A 12518-nucleotide genomic window follows, 5' to 3' on the forward strand; every position below is an offset into this window, starting at 1 on the left:
CTGTTGCCAAATTTTTCACAACCCCCACATTCAGTTTAAGAAGCTTGGATGTAGGGTAATTCCTGAATTATTTTTACAGATGAGTAAACTGAGACTCATAGAAATTACCTGACTCCTGCATAAATTTGGCTTCTAGCTAAGTGATAGTGACATGCATACAAAAGAGAAGTAAGGGGGCAGCTAGGTGGTGCAGTGGATAGAGCACTGGCCCTGGAGTCAGGAGTACCTGAGTTCAAATCCAGCCTCAGACACTTGACATTTACTAGCTGTGTAACCCTGGGCAAGTCACTTAACCCCAATTGCCTCACCCCAAAAAATATGTAAATAAAGTAATAAAAAAAGAGAGAGAAGTAAGAATCATAGGGGTTTGGAGTGAAGATATCCAACCATAAGAGTCCCACCCCCTCATTTTATAGATAAGGAAATAGGCTCAGGGAAGAGAAGAGATTTGTCCAAAGTCACATAGGTAGAAGCCAGGATTAACACTGAATTAACACTAACTCCAAGTCTTGTACTTGTGCCATCCCATATCATGGTGTCTCATGATGGTCGTGGTGGAGGTGCTTGTTTCTCCCCCAATTTCTTTGTCATTTCCACTGTATGCCTTCTTCACAGAATCCACTAGTCCTAATTTCCAACTCCAGCTATTGTGGAAACAGACTGGAGAGGGATGGTTTCGGTGAAAGGGTCCAGGAGAACAATACCATCCAGTAGGAAAACAATTCTCTTGGTTTCTAAACAAGAAGTTGAAATGTCCCTTTCCCCTTAGCTCCTATGTCAGGAACTGTTCATTGGGGAGAAGGTTCTAAGTGTCCCTAAAGTGAATGGAGAAAATGGAAGTGGAGCTATAATGAGAAAATCCTTCTCTTTCTTTGGTGGTTACCAAGCTCTGGATATTAAAGTTTCCAATTAGTAGGAACAAAACCCGTCCTAACTGAAGGGAGGGAAGAGAAGGGGAAGAGAGAAAATGGAACTCTCCCTGAGGGTGATTTAGAACTGACCCCCCACCATACCTAGACAGTCAGAAGTGGAATATCCTAGAATCATCTATGACATCATGAAACATCTCCTGTGATAAGACTGGAATGGAAAGAAAATGAAGTTGTATCTGTGGCTATGTCTAACAGGGGTATGGGTTGCGGGAGCAGGTAGGGAGCCTGGGAAACTGGGAGCTGGCTTCAGACAGTGGGTAAAGGTGCTATTTGAGGAATCCAGGGGATTAGGGAAAGAGATAGAGTCCCCTATTTTTAGTTCAGGAAGTTTTAATGGGTCTCCTTAAGTGTTTGGGCAATAACATGAGCTTCCATGGGTTAAGGTGACCTCCAATTCCAAGGGAGACCCTGCTCCTTCATTCCAGATAAGCTGCCCCAAAGAAATGGAGGGGGGGTGCCTTATATAGAGATTCATCAACCTGAGGGTGATCTGATGATCCATAGGACCTCTGATGTGACCTTTATTGTAACTGAGGGACCCTTGTTTGTACCCAAGACCTTATAGTCCTGATAATAAGGGCCCTCTTATCAGAAACAAATAGGTTTGTTAGATATACCCTATCCTGGCCAACCCTGAGCACTCAGTGACTCAGTCAGTTCCTTTAGTGTTTACTGCAGTAATATCTGCTGGGGAAAGTTAACCCCGAAGGTGGGGGTGCACTTACAGCTGATTTTTTTCCCTTGGATTCCAGCCATTCATTCCCAAGATTCCAAGGACATGGCCCCACAGGAGTCTCTGATTCTTGAAGATAATCCCAAATTCTTTGATTACCCGGATTCAGCCAGGGACAAAATCCTGGCTATCTCCAACTTCATTGGAGAGAAACCTGTTTACTTCACTTCAGATTCAGGTGGGGGTATTTGAGAAGCCCCTATTTTCTCAACCTCAGAAATTCAGGACTTGGGACAAGAGGTTATTTTCTTATAGATTATTGTATAGTAAAGGAGCTAGCTACAGTTTAAGCAAGTTATATAATTTCTTTTTTTTTTCTAAGGCAATTGGGGTTAAGTGACTTGCCCAGGGTCACAAAGCTAGTAAGTGTTAAGTGTCTGAGGCCGAATTTGAACTCAGGTCCTCCTGACTTCAAGGCTGGTGCTCTATCCACTGCACCACCTAGCTGCCCAAGTTATATAATTTCTATGAAGCTGTTTCCTTATCTGCAAAATGGGGATGATGGTATTACCAGGCCCAAAGATTTGTTGTGGGGAAAGAACTATGGAAATTCTATGAAATTTTATATACACACACACACATATATAAACTGTGTATGTGTATATGTGTGTGTATGTATATGTATATGTATATGTGTATGTGTGTGTGCCCCTGCACCTTGTCCCCACTTTTCTTGAATGTGCCAGTGGGGAAAAGGAAAAATGTAACTTGTTCCCTAAAGCTGACATGTAAAACACTTTAAGGTTTGCACTTTATGTACTAGTATCTCATTCAATCCTCTCAATGACCCTTTGAAATAGATATTATCCCTATTTTATATGAGGAAACCAAGGCTCAGAGAGTACAGTGATTTACCTGGCTCAGGAAGGAGGCCAACTTGAGTCTTTTTGACTCCAAAGTTTAGTTTTAAAATATCTAAATCTTCCTCCTCTCTCCCAAATAGGTTTCAAATCCAGGTTCTTGCACCAAATATTATTTGGTTCATTCATCCTTCTCCTCATCACCATCCTCTACCAATTTTGCACCCACATGTAAGGCCCTGTCACCCTACCCAGGCCCCTCAACTTCCACTCCATGACCCCAGCACCCTCTTTCTGTTGCTTATCCTAAGGGAGTCCTTTGGCATATGGCTGGGGAAGGGAGTGATGGGCATTCTTAGCTTGTAATTCATTCTTGTGCTCCCCAGGATTTGCCAGAAAGGGTCCTAAGGAGATGGACCATCCATCTCTGCTTGCAGTTCCTTGACAACCTAATTCACCCTCTCTACAAACTACTAAATAAAAACTACACATTTCCTGCTATGACTATTGTCCTAAGAGCATGTTCTCTTTCTCCCTATCATTCCAATGCTCCATGTCCCCAACTCCTGCTTGCTTTTTTTTTTGCAGGGCAATGGGGGTTAAGTGACTTGCCCAGGGTCACACAGCTAGTAAGTGTCAAGTGTCTGAGGCCAGATTTGAACTCAGGTACTCCTGAATCCAGGGCTGGTGCTTTATTCACTGTGCCACCTAGCCGCTCCTCCTGCTTTCTTTTAAGAACTTGTGTCCCATTCCTCCCTCCCCTCTCCCCCAAATGATTGAGATGAGGCCCTAGTGGCATTCACGCTGATCTCATCTTTATTAGCGGTCTTTATATAGCGCCTCCCAGGATTCCCCCTGCTCCTGGATCTGGAGGAAGCCTCAAGAGGTCTGTAGCACCAGGGACAGATGGGAGAGGGCAAGAAGGCCAAATTACATAGCCTGAAGGAACTCTTGCAAGAGCCCTTCCCCCAGCTTCCCCCAAGTGGGGCACTCTGTACTGGAGAGGCTGGGCCAGGTGATGGTGTGTGGCATGGACATTTCTGCCTCCCCCAAAGAAACTAATACAAACCTGGGGAAATAAAATCCCTAAGGGGCTGGAAAGATTGCTGGGCTGCCTGTGGAGGAGAGGAGCTAGCTAGCTCTAAGGGGTAGCCAACCTATCCCCTGGTGAGACACAAAGAGGTTAGGGGTACCTCTCCCACCCAGAGGGATGCATGAGGTTAGGAGCTGCCTTCCCCTATAGACTACAGCATACGGGGAAAGGAAATGGGCTTGTCCTTGGCATAAAGAAGAGGGCCCTCCCCTGCTTTGTTTACTCCTTGATCCTCTAGAATCCCTGTTAGTCTCCCCCTCTAATCCATCCCACCCTAATTGCTGTGAAATAGGGCACCTTCCTCTTTTATTTCCCTCCTCTAGGCCCTCTGCAGATTACAGTTGGAAAAAAGAGTATCCCTGGGGTAATAGAAGTAGGAGGGTGCCTCCTAACTTCCATGTTCCTAGTCCCTACACAAAGGAGGGCGTTGGCCATTCCAAACCCTCTGTCCCTTAGTCCCAGGCACCCTGGGAACAAGAGAGGTAGCTGTTTCCTATAAGCCTGGTCCCTGTTCCATTCCTTTATCATCTTACAGGGAGAAGCTTTCCCCCCAATTTCTTCATCCCAATCCTCCAGGCTTAGGACCACTAGAGAGGCCCCTGGTCCCCATCCCTACCCATCAGTCCCAGAGCCCAATTCCTGGAGGGAATGGGTGCCCCCACCCACCCCCTCCCCTCAGTCCCGGGGCCCATCATGCAGTCCCGGAGGCTGTCGGGGGGCTGAAGGGGCAGGTCTCCGAGGCCTGAAGAGACGACATGCTCCCCGGCAGATAAGGAAGAACCAGTAGAGCTGCGGAGCAAGTAGCAGGGCAGCCCCCAAGTTGACGTGAACTGGGATATTGAGGGGCACAGAGAGCAGGGGCAGGCCTGCGTGCTGCCCATAGGCCCAGTACAGGTAGGGGAAGAGCAGCACTCGACAGCACAGGAAGCTCAGCAGCATCAGGGTACCATTCACTTTGTGCAGCAGGGTGTGCTGCTGCTTGTACTGGTGGGGAAAAGAGAGAAGAGTAAGTGGATGAGGATGGGCACAGCAGAGGCGGGGGGGGGGGCCCCAGGATGGGAGGTAAGGAGGTGGCCTCACTGAAGTGGACAGCAAGGACCATCCCGGGATGGCCCCCCAAACTCCTCCCCCTTCTCTCTGTTCACTCTGTTGGATAACAGAGTGCATGGAAGCAAGGTAAGGGAAGCAGAAGGGAATTAGGATTGAAGGTCCCAGAGACTAGTCTGAGTACAACTCTCTCTCTGCCTCCATGAGGGCCCCTCATCAGCCCTAAGTAACTCCAGTTCCTTGGACACTTCCTTGAATACGACCTTCAAGGGAAAGCTCTCATAACTAACCTCACCTTTCTCCCTCTCTTCTCCTTTCTACCATTTTCTTTCTTTTTTTCTTTCTCTTTTTCTTTTTTCTTTTTAGTGAGGCAATTGGGGTTAAGTGACTTGCCCAGGGTCACACAGCTAGTAAGTGTCAAGTGTCTGAGGCTGGATTTGAACTCAGGTCCTCCTGAATCCAGGGCTGGTGTTTTATCCACTACAACACCTAACTGCACCCTTTCTATCATTTTCTCACCTGGATGAGGATCTTGCCCAGGCAGACAAAGGGTGTGCTGACTTCAGCCATCAACATGCAGCCCAAGAAAAAGTCCCCCTTGCCTTGGCGCCACACCTTAAAGGAGAGAAAATGACAAGGGAATGTAGCCACATGGTTTCACCTTGCAGCTCCTTTCTTCCCTTGTTGTCTCTCTAGCCACCCCCCCCCCAGCGGAAGTCATCTTATCTTTCTCAACCCCACCCTCTGTGGCCTCAGGCACCTCTAGGTGCAAAAGGAATGCTGACTAGCTACAATAATATAAGAACCTCCTTAAAGCCGAACACTTATCTTTCTCAGAATCTCCAGCATCTAGCATAGTGCCTGGCACATTGGGAGCATGAAGAGGTCTTAAACTATAATTGCATGAATATAGGGAGCTCTCAGTAATGAAACCCCTACCAGTGCAGATAGGCAACCTGTCTGGGGATGCTGAGGTTGTAATTTGGCCAGGTCACATAGCCAGTATGTTTTAGAGGCTGGGTTTTTTAACCAAGGTCACCCTGAGTTCAATGCCAGCTTTCTATCTAATATTCCTGTCACCTAGCACAAGGTTTCTCAATGTATGCTTGTTGGATGAATAATAACTCTTTCTGGTCCCATCCTACAGTTACCACCCTCAGCTCAGGCCTTTCACTCCCCAGTCCCAACATCCTGTGACTTTCAGTATGCCAAGCAAAATCCACCATGGTGTTAGAGTCAGACTCTCCCTTCAACCCTTCCTTCAAGTCCCCTGGAACTCACCACTGATAGCGGAAAGCAGACCAACACCATGACTGCATGGTGAAGCACCATGAGGAATTCCTTGTGTAGGTAGCCTCGGGCCACAGCCCAAGTGCCTCCTGGGGGGCCAGCCCCTCCCTCATCCTTTCCATGACCTTTGACTTGGTGCTTGTGCCAGTGACACAGGAACATGGCATAGATGTCATAGATGAAGTAGGGCACTGCAAACTGAGTGTAAGCTGAGGATAGCCAGTGTCTGCAGGGCACAGAGAGAGAGAGAGAGAGAGTTATGAGATCAAATGTAGCAATAGAATGAGAAGGCAAGAAAGACCAAGGGAAGAGGCCCACTGGGGACCAAGAGATGAAGACAAAATGCTAAAATGAGAGTCAGCAAGACATCCAGGATGAGTGGGCGAAATGGTTGAAGTCAGGGTAAAAGAAATAGATGTATTTGGAGAGACCGAAGGATGACATGAGTAAGATAAAAGGATAGGGAGAGGGGGCAGCTAGGTGGCACAGTGGATAAAGCACCGGCCCTGGATTCAGGAGTACCTGAGTTCAAATCCAGCCTCGGACACTTGACACTAGCTGTGTGACCCTGGGCAAGTCACTTAACCCTCATTGCCCCACAAAAAACAAAACAAAACAAAACAAAACAAAAAAAGGATAGGGAGAGGGGCAGCTAGGTGTCGCAGTGGATAGAGCACCAGCCCTGGATTCAGGAGGACCTGAGTTCAAATCTGGCCTCAGACCCTTGATACTTACTAGCTGTGTGACCCTGGGCAAGTCACTTAACCCCAATTGCCTCACCAAGAAAAAAAAAAAAAAAGGATAGGGAGAGGGATAACCAAAAGTGTCAGAGAAGAAAGTAGAATGGTGTCACATAGGTCTGGATTAAGAGTCAGAAGACCCAAGTTCTGCCGTATCTAGCAGTGTGACATTAGGCAGGTGATTTCTCTAAGACCTCAATTCCTCAATTTCTTTATAAGGAAAGGGTGAGACTAGGTGGCCTCTAAGGTTCCTTCTAGCATTGTCTGACATTCTGTAATTTTTATGACAGATCATAGAAGGAATGGGTAATAAGAATGCGTCAGGAAAGAGTTCAACAGTAACAATTCCAGGAAGTTGAAGTCCAGCCTCATCTGTGAGGAATGAATACCGAGAGCACAGCAAGAATAATTCTATAGGGGCAGCTAGGTGGTGCAGTGGATAAAGCACTGGCCCTGGAGTCAGGAGTACCTGAGTTCAAATCCGGCCTCAGACACTTAACACTTACTAGCTGTGTGACCCTGGTCAAGTCACTTAACCCCAATTGCCTCACTTAAAAAAAAAAAAAGAAGAATTCTATATATCCTGACAGTGATTAACTACACACATCACTGGAAATTATATAATATTGCAACTAGTATTTTTGAATCAATGCCTTAGGTACCTTAATAGAGCTGCAGTCCTGTAGCAAGTATCAGCAAGAATGGGACAGAGATATGGAGTCCAGGGTAAGACACAGATAATGGGGGGGGGGAGCACACAGCTAGGTGGCAAAGTGGATAAAGCACCAGCCTTGGATTCAGGAGAACTTGAGTTCAAGTCTGGCCTCAGACACTTGACACTTACTAGCTGTGTGACCCTGGGCAATGCACTTAACCCTCATTGCTCCACAAAAAGAAAAGAAAGAAAAAAAGACACAGATAATGGTTGAAAAATCAAGTCACATTCTGATAGTATTTGCATGAGATCAAATCTGAGGCAATATGAGGGAGATTACAAAAAAAAAAACTGGATATGGGGTGATTGTGGAGAAAAACGGAGAAACAGCAACAACTACCAGAGAGAGCCAGCCTATGGAAGAAAGCCTGAGGACAGAGGGCTGGTCCTACAAGGAAAGCCAGAATGCTGACTTTGAAGGAAAAAATTGGGGGGATGGGGTAGGGGGAAGAGAAAGACAATCTATGAACCAAGAGTTAAAAACTTGGGGAGCCAAAGGTCTTAAGGTGTGAGAGAGGAGGAGACTATTTGAAGGGAAAAGAAATGGAAAGAAACAGCCCAAGGACGGAAACAAAGAGGAGAAGATAGAAGGATAAGGGCACTAGAGTGGGTGGAAAGTGATAAAACTGGTCCAGGAGAAAAGGAACAGAAAGATGATAAGGGTCTGAGGTAGCACTAGAATACCAAAGTTTAGAGGAATGTAGGGTGTTAGGATGAGGACCAGAAAGTGCTAGGAAAGTTACCAGACTACAATGGGTTAATCCCACATCTCTAAAGCCTTCAGTAATTAGGTACCTAGAAGAGCAGCTGTTACCCCTGGATTAGTCTTGATCCCTCCCATTCACCTGAGGATTAAGAGTGGGGGGGAAGAAGGAATAAAACCAAGGGAATGAGGGAACTGTAATCGTGAGCTATAAAGAGTGTTGGAAGAAATTGTATGGTAAAAGTAGATCATCCTGGGCTCAGAGTGGCAAAAGAGTTGTAAAAGTGGAAGGATAGAAAGAGGAGATGGGGACAGAGATGGAGCAAAGACAAGTCATGAATAAAAGAACTCTGAGAAATGGGGTTGGGAGACAAGTTAGGAGTCAAATAGATCGTTATCAGCCAGAAAATGTGTTTTCTGGCCTGTAGTGTCCTTTTGGGAAAGTGAGACACAGAACCCAAGACTTAAGAAACTGACTTGAATCATAGCACAGCTCTGTCAAGCCTCAGCGTCCAGGTCACTGTGAACCAACTCATCAGCACCCTGGACAGTGCTGTACTCGACTCTCTTTTCAAGCCCTCCTCCCGCCCCACCCCCTTCCCTCGCCCAGGGCTTTTGGCAGACACCCTGCACTGCAGCAGCTGCCAGTGCCAAACTGCGGCCTCTCTCCACTCTCTCCCCACAACCACCTTGACCCTTGAGGTCTAGCATATTGTCATCTGCACTTTCTTCCCTGACACAAGGGTCTGGCTAGGGCTGGACCCTTAAGTTATGAGATGAGATCCAGATCTGAGCCTGGGTAGGGAGATGACTGACTAGTTCCTAGGTGGGGGGATGTGATCTGAGGGGAGGAAGAAGCCCGAAATCTGAGGGCCACTCAAATCCTGGTAGACCAATGGAATCTGGGGAGCAGTCTGGGAACTGAGAAAGACTTTGAATGAGCTCTTGGTTCCCCAATTCCTTTTCTTCTCCTGTACCTGACCTTTAAGAACAGGACAAGGCTAAATTTATCCTGGGGTGTTGAGTTGCAGCAGTAGCAGTTAACTTGCTGAGGCCCAGATTGAAGACTGTAGGAAGAAGGGACTATCTTAAGTGGATTTGGGAGAATCCCACCCACTCCACTATTGCATGGGGGAAAGGTCAGTTTATTGCACTTACTGGTCATCAATGATATGCTTGCAGGAGGTGGAGACGATGTAGCCAGCTGTGGAGGCCATGATAGCCTGGACTGAGGATACTAACCTATGGAAAAGAAGGGGAAGAAGTTTGGGATAGAAGAGAAGAGTAGGATGTTACCATTCCTCCTTTATGTTGAGCTCCTCTATTTTGGGTTTCATTCTTCCCAGATCATCTTTTGAACACTATCCCTCAGATTTTTCTTAACATCTGATCCCATGTACCCCGACCTAGCCATCTCTAGCTCATCTTCTAATATTTTACCTCCTTCCTCAATCTCTCTACTCAGCACTTTTGCTTCTGAACCCATTCCTCATTTATCCCTTTCTTTTACTGTTTTGGTATGAAGAAAGTCAGAACAGATTCCCCTTCATCTTAGAGATGATGTTGGACATCATTTTGAAGTGAGGCAATCCTGAGAATCAGGCCTCCCCTGGGGAGACAGCAACTGGGAAGAGAAGGGGATACTTTGGGGCCTTTCATAATGGCTTGTCCTCACACCACATTTCCTCCAAAGCTCTGTTCCTCACTCCTCCTGCCCACCTTCTTGTTCTTTTACTTCTCATTCTCTCCTCAACTTTTTCCTCCCCCTTTTAGGTGCCTCTAAAGTTCTATCCTTTACTTCTCTGCCCTCCCCCTCTGTCCCTCCCTCACCCCTCCAGCTCTACACTTTGTTCCCCTAGTCCCTTGGAAACATGTTTAGTCACATGCTGGCCCTATTCCTAGTGGTGGGAGGGGGAAATGAGGGAGAGGAAGGGGGACAGGATGCTAGGAGACCAGATGGTTAGGGTTGGATGAGATCTTCTGGAGCAATAGAGGAAACAGTAGAGAAAGAAAAGGAGAGGGGAGATAGAAAGAAATCACTGCAAGGAGTGCCTAATTACCTGAAGGGTCCAAAGGATGCAGAGAAGAGATATGGATAACCTGAGATGTTTCTTTATAACCGTGTAGCTTCCCCATTCCATCACCACCTTCCCATCCCATGAGACCCAAGAGATGGGGAGAAAGGACTGGAGGGAGAGGAAAGAAAGAGGGGAAGCCGTTTACCTGGCTGAGACAATGACCGCGTCGGCCTCCTCCCAGCGCAGCTGGGGCAGCCTCTGGAGCGTGTTCTTGGAAAGGAGGAAGAGTCCCGGGAACACAACCCCCCCAGCCACCATCGGGGACAGCATCATGGCTCAGGGATTTGGGCAAGGGAAGAATGAGTAGAGCAATAAGGACTGGGGAAGCTGAGGCCTGTGATGAGTTGGAGATGAAGGAAGAGATAGAAAGGGGGCTTGGTTAGGGACAGAAGTAGAGATGAAGGGAGAGAAGAATTAAGAAGAGAAAGAACAGAGACAGGAGGGACACAAAGAGGATGGGATGGGGAGAGAGGAGATAGAAACAGGAGGGATGAGAAAGACAGAATGAAATGAAAATGGGAAAACAGAAAGGAAGAGAGAAATGAATAGGGACCTGAGAAGAGAATAGGAGAGATAAAGAGAGGGAAAAGAAGGAAAAACAGAGGGATGGGAAGAGGTGGAGATGGAGAGGGGAGGAGATACTATGAGAGGAGAGAGGGATAGAGATAGGGGACAGAGAAAGGGTGAGGACGCAGATGGGAAAGGGACAGAGCAGGTGGGGGGGTTACGCAAAGAGATAGGGAGGGCCTGAGAAAGGGGGTGGGGGTTTGTTGTTCCAACCCTAAGGGGGAGGAGGAAAAGCCGGGGAGTGGAGGGGAGGTTGGGGAGGGGCAGATGGGCAACGGGTCAGCAGTCAGTGCTGCTCTCCCGCCTCCGCCTCCTCCTCACACTGCCACAGTCATCGCTGTCTCTCTGACAGACACGGAGATGGCACATGGCATTATATAGACCAGGCCACCCAACCCCCTGCCCCCTTGGTGGGGATCAGGGAGGGGGGAAAGGATGGGGAGTCACCAGCTTGGGTGGGCGGGGGAGGGGTGGGGAAACGACAACACCGACCAGACACCAAGAAACCGGACCTGCAGCAGCGTCTCCCCATGCAGCTCTGAGCCTCAGCGGCTGCGACAGAGATGGGGGGAGCAGAGAAAGGGGGATGGGGGGGAGGCCCTTAAAGAGACAGTGGCTGCGGCAGAGGGGGCTTGTGGGGACACAGACCTGATCGAGTCATAGGAAGAAAGGGAGGACTGCTCTCCTTGAAAAAGGTAGTCCTATGCTCTTGAAATTACTTGGGAGGTAATCCCTAGCCCCTCCACCTCTAGGCCTGACCCCATTTCTCGGTCAGCACTCAGAAGATGCCTGAAATCTCCTCCTTACCTACCTTAAATAATGTCCCTAACTGACTTGACTCTAGGGGGACCAAGGCTAAGAGTATGAACACTGCAGACTGGAATTCCCTTTGGTGGAAGGAGGGGGAATTGGCCTATTATCTCAGAGGTGGCACTCTCCTCTTCTCTGGAGGATTCGTCCTTGGAGAATAAGGTTAAGGAAACTGAGGGGAGACAGGATCTCGGTGGGCTATAAATCGATGAAGGATACCTAGAGAACAGATAAATGCTACTCATCTGAAATTCCCAAAGAATACTCCTCTATCATTCTAATACCAACTCTTCAGTTCTATCCCTTAGAAACTAGTTGATAGTAATAGTAGACGTAATAATGATGGCTCTAGACAGCTCTTGCAAAATATATAGTGAAAGATAGTATTTTTTCCATTTTTTCAGATGATAGAACTGAGACTCAAACTTGCTCATGGACCCACTGCTAGAGACCAAGTCAGAATTTAGGTTTCCTGATTCCCAGTCTAGTGCTGTTCTCACTATAATCCCTGTCATCTTAACTTCTTTCCCTATCTCTAACCCTGTCCCACCCTGCCCTCATGGCTCCTTCCACCCCTCTTCCCCTCACTCTAATTCTTAACACAATTCTACCCCAGGCCTCAGCATAGCACCTTGATGCTCCTTTGCCAATCATTCTCGGCCCCAAGACCCCGCAGAATCTCTCCCATTGCTCCATCATTCTTTTCTTCTGCCCCCCCATCTCCCCTCAATGAGGCAAAGACTCTGGAATTCAAGATCTTGTGCTGCCCCCAAGTGGTCAGCTTCTGGGATAACTCTCTGGATAGTCTCAGGCCTAAAGCAAGGATGAGTTAATGTCCTCAGACCCTCTTAGGAGAACACAATTGTTCTATCTGGATCATGATGGTGGGGTGGGACAGGAGCATAAGAAATGATTGTCCCCAAATCCTAAACTACCACACTCTAGAAGAGAGACACACACACCCATGCCCCTAGTCAGGGCAGGAGTTAGAAGTGTATTGCTTATTTTGG

The 12518-nt window shown here is 47.5% G+C and overlaps 1 protein-coding gene across 4 annotated transcripts; it reads right to left on the reverse strand.

Annotated features, from left to right (window-relative positions):
* Window positions 1-2119: 2119 nt before the first annotated feature.
* TLCD3B (TLC domain containing 3B) lies at window positions 2120-11261 on the reverse strand. Of its 4 annotated transcripts, none has more exons than XM_044002316.1 (6): window positions 11191-11234; window positions 10114-10239; window positions 9212-9295; window positions 5887-6121; window positions 5125-5220; window positions 2120-4542 (listed from the first exon to the last, which is right to left on the reverse strand). In XM_044002316.1, the coding sequence occupies exons 3-6, from the start codon at window positions 9268-9270 to the stop codon at window positions 4234-4236; spliced, it is 699 nt and encodes a 232-aa protein (XP_043858251.1). In that variant the 5' UTR covers window positions 9271-9295; window positions 10114-10239; window positions 11191-11234; the 3' UTR covers window positions 2120-4233. The 4 variants fall into 4 exon arrangements, with proteins under 4 accessions (XP_043858251.1, XP_043858232.1, XP_043858241.1 ...); XM_044002297.1 differs by lacking the exon at window positions 10114-10239 and adding an exon at window positions 10277-10465 and having other exon boundaries at window positions 2124-4542; window positions 11191-11261; XM_044002306.1 differs by lacking the exon at window positions 10114-10239 and adding an exon at window positions 10277-10465 and having other exon boundaries at window positions 2124-4542; window positions 11211-11259.
* Between the last annotated feature and the right edge of the window lie 1257 nt (window positions 11262-12518).

The sequence above is a fragment of the Dromiciops gliroides genome, chromosome 1, assembly GCF_019393635.1.
Source record: "Dromiciops gliroides isolate mDroGli1 chromosome 1, mDroGli1.pri, whole genome shotgun sequence".
Taxonomy (NCBI): Eukaryota; Metazoa; Chordata; class Mammalia; order Microbiotheria; family Microbiotheriidae; genus Dromiciops; species Dromiciops gliroides.